Source organism: Denticeps clupeoides, chromosome 3, assembly GCF_900700375.1.
Source record: "Denticeps clupeoides chromosome 3, fDenClu1.1, whole genome shotgun sequence".
Taxonomy (NCBI): domain Eukaryota; kingdom Metazoa; phylum Chordata; class Actinopteri; order Clupeiformes; family Denticipitidae; genus Denticeps; species Denticeps clupeoides.
This window is the reverse complement of record NC_041709.1, coordinates 36,610,467-36,635,806: the sequence shown is the minus strand read 5'-3', so window position 1 is coordinate 36,635,806 and position 25,340 is coordinate 36,610,467. Positions and strand designations below refer to the sequence as shown.

General features: G+C 46.5%; 3 protein-coding genes across 3 annotated transcripts; 2 read left to right on the top strand and 1 right to left on the bottom strand.

Moving 5' to 3' along the window:
- Positions 1-2,009: 2,009 nt before the first annotated feature.
- On the bottom strand, positions 2,010-5,597 carry LOC114786901 (uncharacterized). Its single transcript, XM_028974476.1, has 3 exons — positions 5,554-5,597; positions 3,644-3,976; positions 2,010-2,935 (listed from the first exon to the last, which is right to left on the bottom strand). Exons 2-3 carry the CDS (start codon positions 3,957-3,959, stop codon positions 2,214-2,216), a joined length of 1,038 nt encoding a protein of 345 aa, XP_028830309.1. The 5' UTR covers positions 3,960-3,976; positions 5,554-5,597; the 3' UTR covers positions 2,010-2,213.
- A 2,471-nt stretch (positions 5,598-8,068) lies between these two features.
- LOC114785712 (zinc finger protein 420-like) lies at positions 8,069-12,889 on the top strand. The gene is made up of 3 exons (XM_028972235.1): positions 8,069-8,175; positions 10,431-10,608; positions 11,089-12,889. The coding sequence occupies exons 2-3, from the start codon at positions 10,437-10,439 to the stop codon at positions 12,684-12,686; spliced, it is 1,770 nt and encodes a 589-aa protein (XP_028828068.1). The 5' UTR covers positions 8,069-8,175; positions 10,431-10,436; the 3' UTR covers positions 12,687-12,889.
- Positions 12,890-17,000: 4,111 nt separating this feature from the next.
- LOC114785586 (uncharacterized) lies at positions 17,001-24,960 on the top strand. Its single transcript, XM_028971961.1, has 2 exons — positions 17,001-24,613; positions 24,858-24,960. The coding sequence occupies exon 1, from the start codon at positions 17,449-17,451 to the stop codon at positions 24,604-24,606; it is 7,158 nt and encodes a 2,385-aa protein (XP_028827794.1). The 5' UTR covers positions 17,001-17,448; the 3' UTR covers positions 24,607-24,613; positions 24,858-24,960.
- The last annotated feature ends 380 nt before the right edge of the window (positions 24,961-25,340 follow it).

Here is a 25,340-nt window from a genome sequence, read left to right as displayed (position 1 = left end):
CGGTATTAGCTTTCACTGCTATGCTGACGACACACAGCTGTATCTGTCAGCAATGCCAGATCAGAGGCAGCAGCTGAACAGAATAGAGAATTGTCTGAAGGACATTAGACAGTGGATGCTCACCAACTTTCTCCTGTTAAACCCTGATAAGACAGAAGATCTCGTACTTGGGCCTCAAGCAGACATAAGATGGCTGACTACATCATAATCCTGGATAGACTTTCTATCTCACCAAGTACTGAAGTAAAGGATCTAGGTGTCCTCATCGACGCAGGTCTCTCATTCGATTCTCATGTAGATAATATTACTAGAACAGCATTCTTTCACCTTAGAAATATTGCAAAGATAAGAATCTCAATGCACGATGCATCAAGGTTAGATTACTGCAATGCATTATTGTCTGGATGTTCTAGTAGGTGCATGAGTAAACTCCAGCTAGTACAGAATGCTGCAGCCACTAATCTACTAATCTAGTAATCAGGAAAGGAACAAGACGATCTGCCAGATGAGCATGGAGAAGAACATCAGCAGATGTTGGTTTTCTACTCTCTATGACACCAGCAACAATATCCTCTGCATTCAAATATGAAGGATCTAAATGTTGCTTGCAGAGATCATCTACCTGGAAGATCATCTACTCTCAGCGAGCAAAACTCTAGGAGAGAGAAAAAAAAGAAAGGAAGAAACGTTGGGAAGGAGTGATACAGAGAGGGACCCCCTTCCAGGGTAGAGTGAGCCTGCAAATGGTGTCATTGCAGGGTGGTGATGATATAATAATAAGTCCTACAGTTGTAGCGTTGGAGAAACATTAGCTAGAACAGTAGGATAGACGGCGCCATTACCGTCTTGAAGGTTCTGCACGATCTTCCCACCGACCAGTGAGACGAGCAGCAGCAGAGTGATCATCTTCATGGTGGTGAGAATGAGGTTTTGGCTGAAAAGATGACAGTGAGGAGTTTTGTAGTCATACTTCTAGTAACACTGATGTTCTCCACCTAGACACATGTTTCTGAAGGTGGAGGTACCAGCGCTGGACAGAGCATTCATACAACATGGTGCAGGAACCTCAATGAGACGCTCTTCAGAAGGCAGGAAGTAGAAATTCTTCTTCATGTCCATGTGCGTACATTATTAATCCATGGTGTGTTAAGCATTAAATATTTATGGAGCATAAACAAAGTGGTTTGACTGTCCAGCTGTGAGTTGCGAGACTTGACACCTAACGTCACCCTACAGGAGAACAGGGCCTTGGTGGCCCTTCTGGATCATAATTCTGAAACAGACCAGCTGGCCATTTACAGCAAGTGGGCTTTGAACCTGGGACTTTGTGGTCTTCTGGTTTAGAAGCGTGTGTCTTACCCACCAGGATACTACCACACCATGACATCATGATATTTCTCATTTCTCAAATATACTCAATTATTATACTTTTAAATGCAATTCCAAACATTTTCTCTGCTGTATCTTCTCCTCTTTTAGGTCTCAGTGTCATCTGGTAACAGTTGAGATGAGTTCTCACATCGTCTCTCTGGTCACCTGATGTAAAGTGTGAACACTGAGGATGTTTGACCAAATTAAGACACTTAATGAAGAGATTTAATAAGAAAGCTTACAGTCGGCAGGGAAACGCTGGATCAGGCTCACCTGTGTACGTGGGAGTGGGTGGAGCCAGTTATTTCATGTTATGTCGTGCTTTTAAACATCTGCTCACCAGTAGGCTTGGGAAAGGGCGGAAAGGTCGTGTCACGTCCGTGCGGGCATGACGCGGCGGGTGAACGGAGAGGAGGACGAAGAGTGATGAGAGACGAAGAATTAAGTCGTGCTTTTAAATATCTGCTCATCTGTGTACGTGGGAGTGGGCGGTGCCGTATTTTTTGTTGACTATATGTTGCTTGCTTGCACGGTTGCATGCTAACCCATGTACGCTAAGATAAATTGCTGGACCATCACTAGATTTGTGCATGATAACATATTATGTCTTTGTAAGCGAGTAAGACAAATACACAAAATCCCACCTTTATTTTGTTTAATGTAGTTACTAGAAACCAATAGAGCAGAAACAGATTCAAGATTTTTTCTTGATGGCCTGAAACAAAATGAGAAAGATGCGAGGAGACATCTCAACAAAACAGCACTGAGCACTGAGTTTACAGTAATAAAGTAGTTATTACCTCTTTATTACTCCACATGCATACTGAAGGAGTAATGATTTATTAGAAGAACCATCTACTCTGATGATTTCTGAATATGTAAAAAGTTCCACATGTGACTTGGTACATGACCGCTACACTTTGTCTAGCAGCTTCAAACTTTCTAAGGTTGTCAGGTGAATTTCTAGTCCACTTCACCTTCGCAAAAGGATCCACATAAGCCTGGCAGTCGTTCATGTTAGTAATGATACGGTCGGCCTCATCTTTCCAGTTCACCTCTTCAGTCCTTCTACTTATTTCTCTCATCCAGTTATGAACTGCTGGGAAGGAGCTGAATTTCCTGTAATGGTTTGGATGCAGCAGCTTCCACAGAGCGATTTTTAACACACCCCAATAAACTCCATAAATCACAGAGTTCACATTGATGTACAGCTCATCTAGTTCAAACTCTGCCACCATCTCATACATGATATCATTCTGAATACTTTTATCCAGGGGACACTGCACATCACGACTGTTTGTCAGGAACTTGTCGATTTTTTTGTGAAATTTAAGAACATCGTTGTTGATCACATGCTCTCCTCTTCGAGAACGTACACCAGCGTCTTTAAGAAGCTGCTCGTCAATTTGGTAGTCTGGATCTATAGGGTGAATCGCCTCCTCTATCATGTTTTTAATTTTAATCATATTCTTCTGCTGTTGACCGGCTTTTTGAGACACAGATCCTTTCTTCCCTTTAGACGCCATGTTCTCGATGTAAGAAGACAGGCTGATGAGTGGAACACCTGTAAGAACAAGAGAAATCAGAGTGGTCTTCTGTAGGACGAATCAGTGGGGGTCTGGTGCATGATGTCAGCATGAAGCTATGTAGACATGTAACCTGTGTAGATGATTCTTCTATGTAGACATCAGAATATTTACATTTCTGAACTGACACATGATCAGTGAGAGACATGAGAGACATCTCTGTCTCACACGGGCAGAACTAGACGTCCCCCTTACAAACACTGACATTCACCTTCTTGTCACGGCTCTCATTCACCCACCACGCCAGCAGGGGGCACACGCTCATCCTCACATCCACCATCGCATCAACGTTTCCAAACGTACAATAATTATCGTATTTTAATTTTTTTTGATTGTCAATGTGAGACACTGCAGCGCCGCACACAGTGACACGGTGATCTAAAAAATCTAATAATGTCCACATCTCTGTTTTCATCTGACTGCGCGGACGTACTTGGCCAATCAATGCAGGCAGGGGCGGGGCAGCCTGTCTGGTGGCCTGTGAGAGCCCCTGCGTTCCTGGCCTTCGCTCTTTGGATTCCCGCCTTGTTGACTGGATGCACGTTGCTTGCATCTTCTACCTGACCGCCCTCGCCAATGCTGACCCTGATGTCTAACGATTCTGTACGGTGAGTCTGCAGGCCACAATGGGCCCAACATGAGCCTGAACCACCTGCCTTCCCTACCTCACTCCGTCTTTCCCTTACCATCGACTGCAGCGTCTGTTCCCGCCATGTCCGCGCCTGCATCCCCTTCATCGGCTGACCAGAACCCAGATGATCTTCCAAAGCTTCTTCCACTGGTCTCCTTTTGCAGCCCCAGTGCAACCATCATCTTCTCAGCAGCAAGCATGGGATCTCCTTCACCCAGAGCCAGGACCCACTCCACAGCCTCTTTAACAGAGCCGATGACAGGAACAGAGTCTAGGAACCCGACCCACACCATCTCATCAGTGTCTCCACCATGACCAGATGAGCAGGTGCCCTGTGGAACAGCACGTGGCTTCATCTCCTTAGCTTCCATGATGGAAGCTGAGTGTCCTGTAGAGAAGAAACTTTATTCAGGTGAAGAGAAAAATAATAATAGAGCAATTTATTAACTAGAAAGGAAAGTCTGTGAACAGATGGGCTTAGCAGAGCCGAAAAAGGAGAACAGATAGATAATAAAGGTATAATTATTGACACATGATAAAGTTAAGAATAAGCCATCGTGTGACAGAATAATAAAAGTAGCGTTAATATATCAGCATGTAGCTGTATCAACAGAACAATATTTCTTTTAGAACCTGGACTAACATGAGTATTGTTCATGGGGAAAAAGGCATGTAATCAGATTAGAAGAACCACATTCCCTCAACTAGCCTTTTCAAAGACGCTTTTATTAAAAAATTACATTTATAAATGACCCATCAGGCAATATGATGTAATATGATGCATTTTTATTATGATGTGCTGCGTTTCACAATTACAATCACTAAGAGTCTTTTTTTTTAATCTGCAGGTGAATTATATGACCAGTGTGATTTTAACTTTTTAATATATATATATCTGCAGTGCATTCTGGGTAGCTCAGGAGGAAAGCCACGCCTCTGTCGAAGCATGGCTCTCATCGCTGACGGCTCCCAGATTGTTCTTATGAACTTACAGGACTGGTTTGAACAGAAGAACCACATTCCCACAGCTAGACGTGTGTGTCGGTGGAAAAATGCTTCCACTATAAAATCTGAATGTTCGATTGATCCACCCAGTGGATATGAGCCGAATAAATTTGTGAAATTTTGAGGCTGTAAAATGAAATCACGATAATAATAATAAAGAGAAGAAGAAGATGGAAAACAATATGTTTTTTTGGCTTTACCAACATATGCAAATGCAAATAAAAAATACATTGTAAGAATATTTAAAATATATTTACATTTCTTTATCACTGAATACAATTTGGTACAAAATTCTATACAAATCAAGAGAAACACTAAAACCCAGAAAAGGTTGAAGACGATAAAATAATTCTTGTAATAAGTCAATCTTTTTGTATGATTCCCCAGTTGTTAGATTTATATAAATAGAAATATAAATTTACCTTCAGCCAGTACGGTATGTGGCAAGTTAATCAGGCTGCGCTGCTGTGATGGTCGTTGTGAGACGCTGCAGCACAGCACACAGTGACACGGTGAAATGTGTCCTCTGTATTTAACCATCACCCTGAGTGAGCAGTGGGCACCATGACAGGCGCCCGGGGAGCAGCGTGTGGGGACGGTATCGAGATCAAGGGGACCTCAGTGGCACCTTGGCGGGTCGGGATTCGAACCCACAACCTTACGATTACAGGTCCATATCCTTACCTGCTAGGCCACTACCGTCCCCACAAAATCAGTCCCCCACTACCAGAAATTATGCTGTTGAGATTGCCACATTTGGGGTGAGCACAGCCGGAGTGCAATGGCTGAGCCCCGCCCGGGGTGAACCCCGCCCTTCATCTCCCCTGCCATAGCTGCCAACTATGAAGAGTTTTATTAAAAGCAGACAAAAGGGGTTCCAAAATACCTACAGAACACAAGCAGCACACACATGCTTATTAAAACGAACTAGAGATTATCTAGAGGTGAGCAGGTTCTTACCCGAGACTCTGGTCTGCTGTCTGACTGTCAGGAAGCTGCTGGATTCCTGGTTTTATTCCTGATGATCTTGTTCTGCAGCCGCCCACTGCCTGCTGCCCTCCTCTAAAGTCATGTGACTTACAAGAAAGAGAAAGCAGCATTTACATTTACATTATTTTACATTTACAGCATTTATCAGACGCCCTTATCCAGAGCAACTTACAATCAGCAGTGACAGGGACAGTCCCCCCCTGGAGACACTCAGGGTTAAGTGTCCTGCTCAGGGACACAATGGTAGTAAGTGGGGTTTGAACCTGGGTCTTCTGGTTCATAGGCGAGTGTGTTACCCCACTAGGCTACTACCACCCCAGCACAGCAACACAGCGAAATGGCATCTGCATTTAACCCATGAGGGGGGCTGGCAGGTAAGGAAGTGGCTGTGCTGCAGTGTTTCACAATGACAATCACATCACTTTCACTTTCACCTAAAGTAGATTAAATCCCCCATTCTGGACATTACAGGCATTTTTAATTTAAAAAAGATCAAAGTATTTGCTCTCAAACTTTTTGATGATGATTTAATTAAGAAATTGTATTATGTTGTATTATGTCAAATCTATCATCATAGTATTATAACATTAAGCCACAATGAAGTGTATTAGAAAAAATATAATTTAATTATATGCACAATTTTAACATATATTGTTTAATGTAGGAAATAAAAATCATTATTATGTTGCCCAGTTATAATTTCCGTAGAAAGTAACTGTACCTCAGAACAAAAAACATTCATAAATAATTATAAACTTATATTTAATGAATATTAAAGAAAAACAATCTATGCAATGCAAATGTACAGATTTAAACTTTTATAGTTAATGCACGCATGCATGATCTAGACACATTTTGGGTGTGATGAGACGTCGGATGAAGAAGCCTCGGAGCGTGTCGAGTAATGGAGGGGTGTTTGCTTCGTTCAGGGGAGGAGCCAGATCAGAAGCCTTGCTGCCCGGCTGTGTCACGTCACTGCTTTTGTGGGGTTTTTGATAGAGAATTCAGAGTTTGGACAGTTTGGAGATACTTTGGAGAGTTTAGAGAGAGATTAGAGAAGGATAGATAAGAGGGTGGAGCTAGCTAGGTAGAAAATGGGTTAGCCTAGTGGGGTAACACACTCGCCTATGAACCAGAAGACCCAGGTTCAAACCCCACTTACTACTAGGGAAATTTTGTGGCTGTAAAATGAAATCGTGATAATAATAATAAAGAGTAGAAGATGATAGAAGAACAATATGTTTTTGTTGGCTTTACCAACATATTGTCACGGCGGCAAGGTGACGGAGGAAGAAAGCGCAAAGTCGGGACATACTAGAAACACTAGAAACAGGGACTTATTTTTAAACACAAACAAAACCAGCGCGATGGCTGAGAACAGGGGAATAAAGGGGAAAAACACCCGTGGCGATTGCCAGAACTTAAACTATACACATAAGACCTTGCCAGGTCAAGTTCACTAAAGAGTTCACCAAAATGCCGTCCCAGCAGAGGGGCGGAGTCACAGGCTTCTAATGGCTGTCCGGATTGGGCACAGGTGATGTGTCCAGGTGCCATCAAACCTGACACACATGCAAATGCGAATAAAAAATACACTGTAAGAATCTATAAATATATAAATCTATACATATAAATCTATGGGGCAGCGGTGGCCTAGTGGTCAAGGAAGTGGTTCGATGCTTCATGAGCCTCCATCGCAAATCTGAACCCGATTCAAGATTCAAATTTGGTTTATTGTCAGTACAACACAGTACACCGTGTATTGAAATAATGTTTCACACAGACCCCACCATAGTACAATTATATAAGAAAAATATATATGTATATACACACTAATTTATTTTACTTTACTGTACTTTACTTTACTTGGCAGACACTTTTATCCAAAGTGACTTACAAGAGGAAGACACCAGCAATTCTCACTCTGTTTCTATAGAATTTGAGTTAAAAACTAAGAGCCCTGATAATATGGAGAGCTTATTATATTTATTGTATTGTGGCACTCTCCACCCTCCATACTCTAAGGCCTAACTTGTCAAGAATAGAACATGCAAGGGAATTGTTAAGTGCTAGACGATTTTTTTATTTTGTGAGTGTGTGTGCGTGTTCAGACTTTGTCTGAAATACTTTTTGAACAAAAGGGTTTTCAGCTGCATCTTAAAGGTGGTGGTAGTCTCAGCTAGTCGAATGGAGCAGGACAAGTTGTCCCACCAGCCCGTGAAGATTACAGCAAACAAACTAAACAAACTATACTAAGTAAAACTAATTACACTAGTTAGAATAAAATAGTTGGCTCTTTTAATGTTTATGTATGTGTTGCTCTATCCTACTTGCTGTAATTATGAATAAGTACTAGTATTGATGCGTTATATTGCAGCGTCTGGTCTTTGTACGTGTTTCCTAATAAAATGACGCTGCAGCTTAGGTGAAAAACGAAGAAGAAGAAAAAACAGTGGCGGTGGCGTCACTTCCGGTCTGTGACGTCATTTCCGCCTCTTGCCGCGCTCTCCGTGTTTATGTTTCGTTCTCCGTCCCGAATGTGAAGCGAGTTCTTGTACCTGAATAAACCCGAAACTGGGGCGCCTGGTTCTGGTAAGTTTGTCCCCACTTCCTCTTCTTGTTGTCGTGTTGACGTCGTCTGGAGGACTTTTCCTGACCTCCCAGGGTTCCTCCAGAGTTCCTCCCAGGGTTCCATGTTCTGCTGCTGGACCTTCCCTGTGCTGTGACAAGTCCTCATATCATTTCTCCTTCTGTCTAGAACCCGGGTTTGTTCTATAAACTAATGCAGAGTCGCTCCTGGATCACGTGGGGTTCTTGTCTGTGACGTCATTTCGGTGGGATTTTAGAAGGTATAAACTGAAGTCGGAGGAACTTGTATTCTCTTATCCAGAGCAGGGACAGTGTCCCCCTGGACATGTCCGGGGACACCATGGTAGAACCTGGGAAGGCGAGTGTGTTATTTCATGTTATAAATATAAATATATGTGTGTGTGTGTGTGTGTGTAGTTGTCCAGCTGTTGCAGGACGGTGTGTGAGTGAATATGATTGACGTGCATGATCCGAGTTCTTATTTGTGGTGTTTCCGGGTCATCTGCTGTCGCTACCAATCCCCACCGAGCGAAATGAACGTATTTCGTCTCCGTTCCACGTTGTTCTGGCATCGATCCTCTTTATCATTCCAGTCACAGACGCCCTGATCCAGAGACACGTACCATCTACACTAGTTCTTCTGAACCACTTCTCCTGTCTGGAACCTTCTTTGAAGTGAAGTGATTGTCATTGTGAGACACTGCAGCACAGCACACAGTGAAACGTGTCCTCTGTATTTAACCATCACCCTTGGTGACAGTGGGCACCATGACAGGCGCCCGGGGAGCAGTGTGTGGGGACGGGACCTTCATCAAGGGGACCTCAGTGGCACCATGGTGGTTCAGTGACACCATGGTGGCAACCTTCTGATTATGGAGCTGCTTCCTTAACCGCTAGGTCCTCTGCAGAAGAGGAACATCATACCAGACTTTCCGTGGATCCTCAAAAAACGGAAATTAGATTTTCCAAAATGACGGCGTTAAAGCTGTTAAAACGCTGCAGTCAGTAGTCGGCAGGACACGGCGCATGTGGAAATGGTCCCGGCCTCGCTCTGCACCTCGCCCGTCCTGTCCCGTCCCGTCCAGCCCCGACAGCCAGATGACTGGTCCCGATTCTTCTTCTGTGGTGTTGAAGGAGGTAAAACGATGGAACTTATAAAGTCCACCTTCAAACAAGGACGAAAATGATGTCCTGACTCCAGAGTAACAGAAGGTTGCCGGTTCGAATCCCGATCCACCAAGGTGCCAAGGTCCCCACACACTGGTCCCTGGGCGCCTGTCATGGTGCCAACTGTGGTCCCCTTAATGAAGGTCCCGTCCCCACACACTGCTCCCCAGGTGCCTGTCATGGTGCCCACTGCTCACCAAGGGTGATGGTTATAAATACAGAGGACACACTTCACCGTGTGCTGTGCTGCAGTGTTTCACCATGACAATCACTTCACTTTCTTCTTCAGCGAAAGTCCGGCGTCTCATGCTCATGATGTCAGTCCGTTCCTCTCGTTCTCATGCGGTCGTTCTCGGCTTCTCCACCATGTTGCCCATATCAAAATGACTCACGTATAACAAACCGAAAATATTGTAGTCGCCCCCTAGTGGCGCGCAGCAGTACAGGTAATATGAGTCAGCGATACATTTGCAGCATTTTATAATTTTACATTTTTGGCATTTATCAGACGCCCTTATCCAGAGCGACTTACAAGCAGTAGTTACAGGGACAGTCCCCCCCTGGAGACACTCAGGGTTCAGTGTCCTGCTCAGGGACACGATGGTAGTAAGTGGGGTTTGAACCTGGGTCTTCTGGTTCATAGTAAGTAGTTACAGGGACAGTCCCCCCCTGGAGACACTCTGGGTTAAGTGTCCTGTTCAGGGACACGATGGTAGTAAGTGGGGTTTGAACCTGGGTCTTCTGGTTCATAGTAAGTAGTTACAGGGACAGTCCCCCCCTGGAGACACTCTGGGTTAAGTGTCCTGTTCAGGGACACGATGGTAGTAAGTGGGGTTTGAACCCGGGTCTTCTGGATCACAGGCGAGTGTGTTACCCACTAGGCCACCACCACCCCAGACGCCATGGTAACCAGATAATCAGCACGTTTATGATCTAAACTCTGTAACCTTTTATTTACAGGTCCGTGAAGGTCCGTACACGTTCCGTATGCGGAGGCCTATTTACTACCAGTAGAACATTATGATGTATTAGTGATTGAGGGGACTTTTTTTTGTTTTTTTGGTGAATATCTGATCCTCTTCTTGTCCCAGGGTCCCATGATGGATGCCAGTCCATCTGAGTTATCTGCTGGTGTAACGAGTGATGACCAGAACTCTACACGTGATCCACTCCAGGTGATATCTGTTGTGGTTGCACGTGCGGACTGTGGTGAAGCGGTGGAACCAGGAGAAAATGAAGAGAACAACTCTACTGACGTTGTCTCCTCTGGTGAGTGTGCTGAATCATGATGAAATTATGGGACCTTCCAGATCCTCAGGCCAGCTTTACTGCATGAAGAGCTAAACATAAACACAGAGCTAAAGGTGTGGAGCTTCAGGTCAGCATAATTACCGATTGGACTGATGAGGAGCACATGAAATTTCATATCGACCCCACGGTCATCGTTGGTGACAAAAGGGTGAGCAGCATTGTAGGTAGGTAGATGTAGAAGATGGAACAGCATCATAGTGGTAGCCTCCTCGTCTCTAACTTCTACTGAAGCCCTAGATCTCCTACTGAAAACGAGGGCTGTAACGGTACCCATATGGAACCAGCATTGTGTGGAGGATATAACGTCTCTGTAACGTGGAGACTTCAGCAAGTTCAGCCATTGGCTGGTGTCTCAGCTTCACACGTGTGGACTACATGACTGGTAACATCTCCACACCACGTGGTGGTTCATGGTTTCAACTTTTACTTTTACTACAGATGGAAGCAACACAGCAGAGCAGAAGATGTTCCAGTGCAAACATTGCAGCAAGGCCTTCAAACAAGCAGTAAACCTTCACCAGCACCAGAGGACCCACACCGGAGAGAAGCCCTACCGCTGCGAACACTGCGGGATGAGGTTCTCACAAGCGTCCAACCTCAGAAGACACGAGAGGGCACACACCGGAGAGCGGCCGTACAAGTGTGAACGTTGTGGAATGAGGTTCTCGCAGGCGCCGCACCTGAAAAGACACCAGAAGACACACACCGGGGAGAAGCCCTACCAGTGTGAGCAGTGTGGGAGGAGCTTCTCGCGGGCGTCACACCTGAAGTCACACCAAGGGACCCACGCGGGACAGCAGCCCTACAAGTACGCGCCGTGCAGCGTGAACGTTCCACCAGCGTCCGGGATCAAGAGGCTGGACACTGCAGGAGAAAAGTCCTGCCACTGTCTCGAGTGTGGGAGGAGCTTTTCAGACGCACCAGCTCTTCGGAAACACCAGAGGATCCACGCGGGGGTGAAGCCGTACCAGTGTGGACAGTGTCAGATGAGCTTCCTGGAAGCGGCGCTCCTTAGAATACACCAGAGGATCCACACTGGAGAGAAGCCCTACCCGTGTCTGGAGTGTGGGAGGAGCTTCTCGCAGGTGGCAGGTCTTAAGGGACACCAGAGACTCCATACTGGCGAGAGGCCATACAAGTGTGACCAGTGCGGGATGAGCTTCTCGCACGCCTCCAACCGCAGAAGACACCAGAGGACCCACACTGGAGAGAAGCCGTACGTCTGTGTGCAGTGCGGCATGACGTTCTCGCAAACGTCTCAACTGAAGAGACACAGGAGGACCCACACCGGAGAGAAGGCCTACCAGTGTGGCCTGTGCGGGATGGCCTTCTCACGATCATCACAGTTCAAAACGCACCAGAGCATCCATACCGGAGTCAAGCCGTACCAGTGTGTGGAGTGTGGGAAGAGCTTCTCAGAAGCTTCGGTCCTCAAAACGCACCAGACCAAGCACACCGGTGAAAAGCCCTACCAGTGTGTGGTGTGTGGGAAGAGCTTCTCAGAGTCGGCGTACCTGAAGAAACACCGGAAGATCCACACTGGACAGAAGCCCTTCCAGTGTGTGGAGTGTGGGATGAGCTTTTTACGCTTATCCAACCTTAAAAGACACCAGAAGATCCACAGTGGAGAGAAGCCCTACCAGTGTGGAGATTGTACGATGAGGTTCTCACGAGCATCGGAGCTGAAAACGCACCAGAGGACCCACACTGAAGAGAAGCCCTACAAATGTGAACAGTGCGGGAAGAGCTTCTCACAAGCGACAAACCTTCGAACTCACCAGAGGATCCATACTGGAGAGAAGCCCTACCACTGTGGCGAGTGTGGGATGAGCTTCTCACGATCGTCGCACCTGAAAACACACCAGATGGTCCATACTGGAGAGAAGCCCTTCCAGTGTGGTCAGTGTGAGATGAGCTTTTCACGCTCTTCTCACCTCAAAAGACATCAGAGGATCCACATTGGGAGGAATGTGGTGGAAGATCTGGTCACGGACCAGAACCAACCAGAAGATGTGGTTTCAGTTTCACTTCTGTGAACTTGAACTTCTGAACTTTCTACTAAGGATGAGTTTGTGGTCCAGTTCCTGCACTGGTTTTGGAGGAAAGAAAAAGTCCAATTAAGAACCAAAATCACACTATTTATTTTCTGTATATAAATGAATTTGAAGTAAAAATCACAGTGTACTCGTAACAGTGATTTATTCATCAGTCGATCATTAATTAAAAATAAATACAACGATCTTCTGAACAAATCTGCATTAGAGGTGTGTTTTTTTGTTTGGTTACAATTGTATGAAATATCAGTGCGTCATTATTAATAAAAAATGCAATTAGCACTAAACTACGAGGCCCCAGACGTAAATTTTTATAGGTCATGTTCATCTTGAACAAAGTACCAGGGACGGTGGCAACTTGACAGTTCGGGATTCGAACCCACAACCTGCTTCCTGCCCCGCTGGACCACTCAGAAGAAGGAATCCTCCTCACCCACCTCCAACCAACTAAAGAGAACGAGAGTGGAGATCCAGCTCCTAATAGCAGGATGTAGATGTTCCTTATCTCGTTAACTTCTGGACATCATTGTATTTAATGTGGGGATGTGAGATTGAAATGGAATCTGGAATTTTAAACCTGGTTCCTGGTACTTTACTGGTCTGTTGTTCTTTACGTGGCCAGTAGGCGGCACTGTGGGTTCCATGTAAAACACATTTAGAACGTTTGGTAGAAGCTCTTATCCAGAGCAACTTACATAAGTGCTTTAAAATATCCATCAGTGAAGTTCACCAGGACCTGATCTGTAGATAAAGTTTATATATATAAAAATAAACCGGAAGGTTTTTAATTTGCGCTTGAAGGTCTTTAAAGACTCAGCTGTTTGGACATCTAGTGGAAGTTGGTTCCACCACCAGGCAGCCGAGACCTTGAGAGATGGTGGATCTCTGGACTGGACCAGTGCTGGAGGATCGGAGAGATGGAGGTGCAGAGCGAGGAGTGATGAGAGATCTGAGGTAGGAGGCTTCTGCTGCTGCTTCCATGGGTCTGCTTATTTCCCCCCACATCACTACAGCAGGGTTTCTTCACCGCCACCCCCCTCTGGTCTTGCCAGCTAATTTGATTGTCCAGGTACAATGACAATAAAAAGTCTTGAAGTCTGGAGGTTTATGGGGTTCCTGGTCCGCAGTAGAGTGGGTGTGTGTGTGTGTGGGGGGGAGGGGTCACAGTGCAAGAATCAAGACTCATCCAACCTGAAACCAAAGACTGGAGTTGGAGAGTCCTGGAAAGTGACATTCGATGGAGCGGCGAGGCTGCGGGACATTTGTCTTTGGACACGCCTGCTTATAAACCCCACACCCGCAGAACAGTCCTGGTGTGATGCAGATGCTCCATATGACCAGAGACCTGGTAACTAGTTTAGATGCTGAATGTCTCAGTAACTGGGCTCAGAGGACGGGATTTATTCAGGGTTACGGCGGCGTGTGTTCCAGTCATACTTTGCTCTTTATCAAGTGTATTTGTGTCTCAGTAATACTTTAGTACATGACATGTAATTACACTAATTTACTGATTCTTAAACGGACTTAAAAACATGTATTCAAATGAAGTGTGTGCGACCCAATGTGTTTTAATAATGCAGTATTTAATAGTGTACTTTAAGCACATAAATCCAATGTGGACACCGATAAATTCATGCAATAAAAATGTATTTCTGTCTCATTTATACTTTTAAGTGAATCTTTTAAATGTATTTAAAATAACGATATATTTTTAGCACACCAAGTATCATAAATATGTGCATGAATAGAACCCTTGGTGTAATGATCATGATCAGGTTCCAACATGTTTACTCAGCACGGGCTTGTTCTCTGTTCCATGGAATATAATCAGGAAACGGCTGCTTATGATTTTCCATGGAATAGAGAAGGAGCCCGTGCTGAGTAAGCACGTTGGAAGCCGGTCCTTCTCCTTATCACTTGTGGACTGACCTCCCACTTGGAGATGACTGATAAAGAGGAGTATAAATCTGAGTCGATCTCTGGACCCTGGAGAGCAGCAGATGGTTCCTGGCGAGAGACATGACTACTGCTGCTCTTATCGAAGGTGGTTATGAAGCTTGTACCTGCTGCTCTCCTCCTTCTGGACTAGACGTCTACCTTCACCTGCACAGACAGTAGATGAACAAGGTAAAATGTCTTCATCTTCACTTCTGACTTCACTTCTTCAACTTTATTTCCACACTTTGTTTCTTTTCAAGCCGAGAGGTTTTGGTCCCGAACTGAGAACAGGAGCAGTAGTTTCATAGATCACCGTCGTAATATTCATATATTTTAATATATTTTATTTACATAATATATTCAGATGTGTTTCTTCATCCAACAGAGACCAGTGTCTCTTTGGCTGCTCTAGACAATTACAAGGTACCTGTGAGTGAAATAAAATGACATAAAATATGTAATAAATAACCCATAAGAAACATCACGTGAGACTCTGGCGTCATTTAAAAGGAAGTGTGACTGTCACAGCCTGATGTCCTCTGCTGCAGCAGCGTGGTCCACGCCGATAGCAGCCGTGTACTTCTGATAAACGTGATAAATGGGCGTAGACGGGATCATACGCCCGCTTTTCTGCCGTACGCACAATTCACAAGTCGTCTCCATCTAACCATCGCACACAGACACACACATGATGGAGAAGAACATGGGATCGACCTTCTTCCAGACAGGCCCAGGCACTGTCACGTCTGTCACCTTGCAGGTTGGGTTGGTCCTGACCACTGCAGACCAGGGCCATCCCAGGAGAAGCTGCTCCTGGTCAGAGTCGCTCAGACCCGTCTGCTGCCAGCACGTCAAGAACAAGAGGTTTACGGGCCTCCTAATAAATGCCAACCAACATCCACAGATAACCAACATCACTGTTTAATCCCAACCCCGCTCAGATACCTACAGCACCCTCTCTCACTCAACCCTTCACAAGGTTCCTCACTTTAATCCAGTTTTTTAGTGGAGATCTTCCTTGTGTGCAGAAAGGGTCACAGTGTGTTGGGTGTCGACTGCAGCACCTGTTTAAGTCCATCGAGACGAACTGTATGTGATTCTGGGCTCGATAAGAAACCTGATTGGAGCACATAAGATGATGAATGAGACATGTACCCCGTGCCTTTCTTCATGTAGTGTCTACCATAGTAGACTACTGATTCTGATGATGTAGGGTGCTAGTAGCCTAGCGGGTAACACACTGGCCTGTGAACCAGAAGACCCAGGTTCAAACCCCACTTACTACCATCGTGTCCCTGAGCAAGACACTTAACCCTGAGTGTCTCCAGGGGGGACTGTCCCTGTAACTACTGACTATGAACCAGAAGACCCAGGTTCAAACCCCACTTACTACCATCGTGTCCCTGAGCAAGACACTTAACCCTGAGTGTCTCCAGGGGGGGACTGTCCCTGTAACTACTGACTATGAACCAGAAGACCCAGGTTCAAACCCCACTTACTACCATCGTGTCCCTGAGCAAGACACTTAACCCTGAGTGTCTCCAGGGGGGACTGTCCCTGTAGATTAGATTAGATTAGATTCAACTTTATTGTCATTACACATGTACAAGTACAGGGCAACGAAATGTAGTAGTACAGGGCAACGAAATGTAGTCTACTTACTATGAACCTGAGTGTCTCCAGGGGGGGACTGTCCCTGTAACTACTTACTACTACATTACTGAATGTAGTTTGGCGGTTTGTTGTCGTGTTTTCATGAGAACGTTGAAATGTTCTATTTCTTTATTTCTGGCTCCAGGCTGCATGAGAACATCGCTGCTCAACGGCTGCAGAAATGGGGAACGCACCATCAGAAGCTCACATGGGCGACCGTCTGAGATGCTGTAAATGTAATAAAGTTCTGCCTCCGTGCTACTCCTTCTCGGACATTTACCAGAGCACCATCCATGGGCGCAACGTGTACGTCTTCAGAGGTGGAGAATATTACAGACCAGTGGGCCACGATAATGCATACGAGTGTGAATATTGTTTTAATAAACCAATAAGAGACGAGGAGAGGCGGAGAGAAGAAGAAAGAAGGAGAGAGGAGGAGAGGCGGAGAGAAGAAGAAAGAAGGAGAGAGGAGGAGAGGCGGAGAGAAGAAGAAAGAAGGAGAGAGGAGGAGAGGCGGAGAGAAGAAGAACGAAGGAGAGAGGAGGAGAGGCGGAGAGAAGAAGAACGAAGGAGAGAGGAGGAGAGGAAGAGAGAAGAAGAACGAAGGAGAGAGGAGGAGAGGAAGAGAGAAGAAGAACGAAGGAGAGAGGAGGAGAGGCAGAGAGAAGAAGAAAGAAGGAGAGAGGAGGAGAGGAGGAGAGAAGAAGAACGAAGGAGAGAGGAGGAGAGGCAGAGAGAAGAAGAAAGAAGGAGAGAGGAGGAGAGGAGGAGAGAAGAAGAAAGGAGACAAGAAGAACTAAATCAGAGACTTGAAGAATCACACCAGCAAGCTGAAGAGCAGCTTGAGAAACAGTTGAATAGTGACATCTCAGAGGAACAGGAGTCCAAGCGACAAGTTCTAATCAGCTGTCTGGATGAGTTTGAACCCAACTGTGAACTGAAGAGTGACCGTGATGAGCTTCTGGAAACCCTCTCATCAAAATGTAGCATCGCTGTTTCAAACCTGAGTCCTGCTCAGCTGACTTCAGTCCAGCTCGGGAACATCTTGTCAGCCCTGGACAGCCTTCTGTTTGCTGAATGGATATGTGCTCCTCCATCCCTTAGTACTCTGGAGCACGCTCAAGTGTTCCTCGCAGAACTGTGCACCCTGTCTATGGAGCTATCTGAGGAGCTTTCTCTACAGTGCATCTCCAATAAGGTTCAGTCCTTTGTGGGGTCCATCAGCCAGATGGCATCCAATGCTTATGAGGGTCTCCTGCTGACTCAAGCCCTGTACCTTAATGTGAGGCACCTAGTCTCTGGCCAAGACAGCTGTGATGCACTTCTCATTGCGAAACGATGGGCTGAAGAGGACCTTTCCACCGAGGACCTGTTTCTTGTAGAATTTCTTGGCACCCTCACATCATCACTACAGAATGTGGTAGAAAGAGCCTCCTTGTTCATTTTAAATATGGAAATCAAGTGCTTGGAGCTTCTCTTATTTACACTGACACATCTGAAGGACAAGGAAAGCCACTCAGAACCAGCTAAAATGCTCCTCAGACTTGTGGAAAAAAATGAATGGACCCCACCTGAGACAGTGGCTCTTCTCAAAGCACTTTCTGAGAAATACACAGAGGATGGTCCAGTGAGTGACATTCTCATGCTGGTGAACGTGTATGACCTGTCACCAGAGTGGACTGATGACTCCGGACGCTCCATCATTCAGGCTCTGGACTTTGTCGGCCCTGAGAAGTTCCATCTGGAGTTCCAAACGATCCTCAGGAAGCAAGACGAGAACAATCTGGACTCGGCTCTAACAGACTTAAAATCTTGCAGCGATGTGGACGATTCTGCTGTTGGTTTGATAAAAATCGTTATCAGCAGCGTCCTTCGGTATTCCGAAGATGCTCCAAAGGTCCAACCGTTTATGAAATATTCCTGTAAACGTTCAGACCTGAGCGCAGATGACGTCCAGAACTGTCTGTCTCGGCTCTGCAAAGCTGTTTTTGACACGAAAGGCTGGTGGCCCACCGTGCAGCACATGCTGCGGTGGTGTGTGTTGGTGCTAACGGAGAGTGGTGGACCACCAGAACTGGTGGGTGTAGAAGAGGAGCCATGCGTCACGGCCATGTTTGCAGCAGCTCAGGTCTGCATGGGCAACAAGCTGGACATTGTGCTAAGCTCTGATATTCAGTCACGGGAGCACGTCAACGAGTGGTCTGACTTCTACAGGTTCCTCGGGATGTCCCTCAACACGAACGTGAACCAGGAACACGTGTCACCGTGGGACCTATATGAAGCAGACGTCGTGTGCGGTACCATGGACTTCTTTATCTCTGATTACTTCCATCACGGCTTAGAGGTAATGGAGACGGGACGTTCTCGCCATGCCAGAGGATTTATCATTGGAGAAATCCATAATCTGGAACCTTCAAGACTTGAGGAAAACAACACGCTAGTGTTCGCTGCTGAGACCCTGAAGAACCTCATTGGTTGTTTTCACAGTGGAGATATGGAAGCGAGAAATGGGGTCATCAAGGCCATTTTCCAGGTGCTCCACATGAACCTAAATAAATGCACAGATTCTGATGCTAAAATTGTGACCATCTTACAAACATGTGGTGGAGAAGCACTTCCTCCTGTCCAGGTCTACATTCTAAACCTTCTCGAGGGTGTCCTGAAATTGCTACGGGGAGAACCAGAAGGCACGTTGTGTTTGGAGAGTTTATTTGCTTGTGCGGGGCGAGCCGTGAAAAGAGAAGCGACCACAGAACTCTTCCAGAAGGCGTCAAGTATTGTAGCACAACGGCTTTGGTCACCAGTAGAAGTCTTGAATCTTCTGGCAGCATTAACAGACCACTATCAGGATGAGGCCACCATCATGAAGATTCTGCATCTCATGGAAACATATCAGGTGTCTTCTGAGTGGACCGATGAGAAGAACCGTTCTGTCCCTCAGCTTCTGTGCTCTTCTGAAATAAAGAACCTGATCCAGCATTTAGAGAAGAGTTTCAGAGTTGAGAAGGAGAAGAGCATTGACTGCCTGTTTGATGAATTGCGGCAAATGAAAACCATTGATGAAGGAACGCTGGAGAAATCGTACTTTATAGTAAAAGGTGTGCAAAACTTGATTGAATCTGGTGAAATGGAAGCCCACAGAGATGTGCAGCAAGCGAAGAACCTGAGTCACAGCGTGGACGAGGAGGACCTTCAGGAGATCCTGGCGGTCTTGTGCAACGCTGTCCACCTGCGCATGGCTGCAGGGAAGTGGTGGCCCAGGGCCACTCAGATGATAGGCTGGTGCCTCCTGGCCTTGTCTGACACCGGGAAGCTCTTGGAGATGGGCACCGGAGAGGGCAAGTCTTGTGTCATCGCCATGTTTGCTGCGCTGCGCGCACTTCGTGGCGAGAAGGTAGATGTGGTCTCCAGCTCTGCTGTGTTGTGTCAGAGAGATGCAGAAGAATGGGCCAACTTCTACTCATACTTTGGCGTCACAGTTGACACAAACACAAATAAAAACGATGACAAGCACAGGAAGGAATGCTACCAGAAGGACGTGGTCTACGGAACCACTGAAGCTTTCGCCGCGGATCACATTCGGCAGATTTTTGAGATGATGGACGTGAGGCCCGATCGCGCCTATCAGTGCATCGTCATTGATGAAGTGGACTCGCTGCTCCTGGATCAGGGCGTGCAGCTGACCTACCTGTCCAGCCCCATGGCCTGCATGCAGCATCTGAACGTTCTCCTGGCCATGATCTGGGGCCATGTCAGCCAGTACGGCTTTTTGACGACAGGACAAGAGACGTTCCTACAGGCCCCCCCCGCTTCGTTCTTCAAGGCCATATTTGACTCCATCGACACAGAAGGATGTGAAATTAACGACCCCATGGACATTTTACGTATTGCAGAAGAATCGCAGGTCGTGCCAGAAGGATTTGCAGAGGACATGTACAAAAGCGAAAAAGAGGACCTCTTCAGGAAACTGAAGACAGTGAGTCAGGATGCAGTGGTCAGTTTTTTCCAAGAACTTGAGGACTATGTGCCGTATGGTTTTACTGTCTACACTTTGGACGACGATGGACTGCTCTGTCTTAGAAAGGCCAGTCCGTACAACAACTGGGACATTCCAGAGCTGACGTTTCTGGTCCTGGAGGACGGCTTGTGCTGTGCGCTCTATGAGTCAGAAGAAACTCTCATCGAGCCCATTGCAACTTTAATCTCCGAGAAGATTCAGTACACACCTTGTGCAGACCCCAAGGACTGCATCAGCACGCCGGGGTTCCTGAGGAACCTGATCGATGCGAAGCTGCCAGCGTGGGTCCAGAACGCCTTTCTCGCCAAGCGTCTGAAGCAAGGACGGGAGTACGTCGTGGAGAACGACAGCGTCTGTCCCGTGGACTTCAGGTCCACTGGTATCGTAGAGCTGAATAAGAAATGGGGTGACGGTCTGCAGCAGTTCATCGAGATTAAACACCAAGTCAAGCTGAGCACAGTTTCAACAGTGACCAACTACATCTCCAACATCGCTTTCTTCGAGAAGTACCATGGGAAGATATACGGAACGACAGGGACTCTCGGGACTGAAGCAGACATGCTGTTTCTGGAGGACCTGTATTCAAATCTCTCCGCCTGCAAAATGCCCACTTTCAACCGCAATAAATTATTCGAGGTCAAAGGAGCTCTGAGGAGCTCAGCTGAAGAGTGGAAGTGTGAAATAAAGCAGGTGGTCATGAGTCAAATAACCCCGAATTCATACAGACGCGGACGAGCAGCCTTGGTGATCTGTGAAACCATCAACGTGGCCAAAGAGATTCATGAAGAGCTCAAAAACGTTGTTCCAGGTGAAGTTATTCTGTACTGCCGGAGTGACAAAGACAGTCTGAGCAAAATTGAGAAGGAACTGCTTCCTGGTGACGTCATCGTTGCCACCAACCTTGCAGGACGTGGCACAGACATAAAAGTCTCCAAAGAGGTGAACAACAATGGAGGACTGTTTGTGATCCTCTCCTTCCTTTCCGAGAACAGGAGAGTGGAACTCCAGGCATTCGGAAGAACGGCACGAAAAGGTAAACCAGGATCTGCTCAGGTAATCGTGACCACTGGTCACCTGCAGGAGACCTTTAGGAGAGTGTCTTCTCTGGAGGAAGCAAAGGAAACGAGGGACATGCTTGCAGCGGAGAAGATCCATGACATGACGAGCGATGTTGCGGAGATGAGGCTGCGGGAGGACCTGTTTTCAGAGTACTGCGAAACCCTTCAGGACATCCACAGGAACACCGATGGAGATGAAAAAAGAGCTGTGGTTGCCGTCATGAACGAGTTCTGGGGAATTTGGTTGCAAACTAAATCAGATGAAATCGACAAGTTGAAAAGAGATGAATTGCAAAAAAGCTTGAAAGCCGATTTATCTTTGGCAAAAATTCAGTCTCAAAGTCTGACCTCACCATGTTCTAGCATCTACCATTACATCAAGTTTGGGAATATTGCACTGGATGAACATCAATGGGACACCAGTAGCAAACTCTTTGAAAAAGCCATGGAGCAAGATGAGTGCTGGGCCGCCATAGCTTTTTACAGTCACGCCTACTGCACTATAATGCAGCAGAGACGAGACTACCTCACCAGGGCCAGAGATGATCTCAGGAAAGCACAGGAGTCTCTGACGTTCCTCACAGAGGAGTGCCTGGTCTGCCTGCAGCTTGTGAAGATGTCCTGTCCTGACTCAGGCGGCGGTGACCCAACGAGCCTCGAGAAACAGTTAACAGCCAAGTGCAACATGTTGAGTTACTTTGACAAGAACATTAGCGAGGCCATCCAAAAGCTGGAGGAGATTAAAGAAAGGAAGAGGGACGCAAAAGCCAACAAGTTACCCATGTTCTCCCTGGTGTCGGGCGCTGAAGAAGACCTCCAAGTGCAGGCCTACAATCTTTACAGCCAGGGTTTGAAATATGTCTTTTCTGTGGAAGAGGAACCTCGTTTCCCATGGGAAGCTCTGCTGGTGTTCTGTCTGGGGATTCTGCAGATCGTTGCGGGGGCTCTGCTCACCGCATTCACGTTTGGAACCTTGGCTCAAGTTGGCATGGGGCTGGTGACTGAAGGCATATCGGATTGCATCTACGGAGTGGAGTCTATGGTGACAGGAGAATTCAGTTGGAAGTCGTGGGCGGTAGAAAAAGCCATTTCTATTGGAATATCTCTCATTGGGTTTGGAGTCGGAAAGCTTGTTGCGAAGGGCTTCAAAGCTGCCAAAGTGCTAATGAAGGGATTTGGTAAGGAACTGAAGTCGATGCCAAAGTTCCTCTCCAGACAGGCCAAGGACGGCCTGAGTGTGGTTTCAAAGACAAACATGAAGAATGCAGTGAAACACACGGCAAAACGAATGGTGGAAGAAATGGTTGGCTATGGATTTGGGAAGGCAGAAGAGGAATTAATGAAAGTCATACTAAAGGCCATTACAGACGAGGTGGAGAAGGGAATTGGTGACGCTGTGAAATCGAACATGGAAGAAGAACACTTGGCTGCGCTGGTAGACTCTATTATCCTCTCTCACCTAGATGGTAGTAGTCAGCTGTCTGATCTCCTGAAGGACAAGAAGAAGAAGGAGAAACTTCTGGACATTTTCAGAAACTTAAGCAACATGGCGTTGCAGCCATTCTACGCTGACCTCCAATGGCAGCAAAAGCTGAACTCCTCCATCTCCTCGGTGTTAAACAGAGTTAAATCAGAGGCCAGAGGGAACGTTCGTGGGATTCTGACAGCCATCCAAACCCTGCACATTGGAGCACTGGCAGCAGATGCCACAGCGACGGTGCTCAGCATGTCAGACAGGTTTTTCTCAAACCTCCAGGGACAGATGGACACATTTATGAGGGACCGTTCGCTTTCTGAGAAAGTAAAACAGAATGAGCTGTCCACTTCCGAAACTGAGATGCTGAAAGAATTCAAGCGGAATTTAGCAGACACCATCAGTGCTTTGTTAGCTGAAGCTTTTGTAGAAGTTTTCCACCAGAAATTCTCCAGTCACGTTTCTTCTCATATCCAGGGCCGAATTAATGGCATCATTGGCCATTACGTAAAAACGGGACTGAAGAGCGACAGAACGGAGGAGAAACTCCGAGCTGGACAAAATAACAGGTACATCACGTTCATGCCAGGAGAAGAAGTTGCAGGAGAGTCGGGTAAACACTCACAGTCACACGCTGAAAAGATCAGGAACCCCGCAACTCCAGGCACCATTCTCGACATCAGAGTCCTCGCAGAAACCACGGGCACCAAGGTCGTGATCCTGACAGAGGACCATGGTGGCCAGCTTGTCAAGATGCAGGAGCTGAGCCCAAGTTCCAAACCTCCACATCAAACCGTGGCACTGATCTACAGGCCGAAGAGCGTCCAGTACCCGGACGGCCATTACGACGTACTCATCAACAACCAGGCGGTGAGCCTGACCAGTGAGAGCAAGAGCTGCCTGTTCCATGCTTTAGCGCGAGGCATGAGACCAGAGGCAGAAGAAATGGAGGTTGCTCTGGAAGCAGCGCGCCTCCGGTCTCTGGAGGCCGACGCCCTCCTCAGAGAGCCGGGTCTTTGGGAGCCTTTCATCAAGCGAAAAGAGTGGACCGAAGGGATCAGGGGAGGTGACTGGTACATCGCCGAGGGAGCAGCAAGGGTCAAATGGAAAGACACCAAAAAGAACCTTCAGAAAGAGGTTGGAAAAGTAGAATACTACAAGGACTGGAAAACGTATGCAAACAAGAATCCTGGAATTGGGAGATTCATCAATGCTGATCACCAGCCACCGGTCAAGAGTATAATGCAAGCTAAAAACATGAACCAAAACAGCAAACTAGCTACAGCCATGCTTGAAGTGGCCACGAAGTCCTCTCCTCTGGATAACAACCTGGTTCCCGGCGTGCAGAAGAACCACGGCCGCCAACTTCCAACCGTCTACGTTCCACAAGAAACTCACCGCGAGTTTCCCAGCACCAAGTCGAAAGCCTTCAGAACCTGCTTGGCTACCGCCATAAGCAACGATAACGTTGTGGGGGCCTTCAAACTGACCATCATTGGCGCAATGGTCAGATGTAAGATCAACACCAACAAACAGTTCAAAAACTTCCAGAACAGCACCAAGAGTAAAACCAGGCTTGCCGTTTTTGAGAAGAGTTTTATGCAGCATTCGAAAGACATGGTGCAGACGTGGTTCAACCTGCTGAACCCCAAGGGTGCCATGACAAAGGCCCAGTACAAGACTCTGACAGTGTGGATCAACAAAAAAAACTACAGCAACCAGAACGACCAACACTACCAGCAGGTCTCCGGACTCCTGTAATGAAAAGGTGACGCGAATTCCTAAATTCAAAAGAAAACTGATCTGAAATGTTCTGAAACCGAGATGCTGAGTAGTCACAGTAGCAGTAAAACTTCAGATCCCACAGAACCCTCAGATGGTCCAACTGGACTGAACCTGGGACTGTAAATAGTCTATAATAATCCTGTTTAGCACCTACTGTCACAGAATCTGGTCCAAATAAAGCCAACTGCTCTGAATTTTCCACTGATGCTGTTTTCTCCACCTTACAGATGACTCTGGACCATCTGGCAGACTCCCTGATCCAGAGCGACTTACAACGTGCTTCCATGTCACCATGGATGAAGTGATCAGTTCTGGTTCACTAGGACCCCCAACTATGAATACAACCTTTTTATTCACTCTGTTCTAGTTTCTATACAGAAGTCAGACAAGAAGAAGGTTCCAAGTTCATCTAAATATTCTCTAAAGAGGAAGGTCTTGAGCTGTCGTTTGAAAATACTCAGTGACTGAGCTGGAAGTTCATTCCACCACCGAGGGGGCCAAGACGGAGAAGAGTCATCTGGTCTGAGGGAGGTGTCACATCTCTGGAAAATTCATCATATTTATCTATGTGTTAATTAATGTGCCTGATTATTTCTTTGTCTTTGTACAGAATTCAAGTTCAAATGTTATTTGTCACGTACAGTCATACACGGTATGATATGCAGTGAAATAGCCATAAAACACAGAATTGGCATCTGACCCACACAACA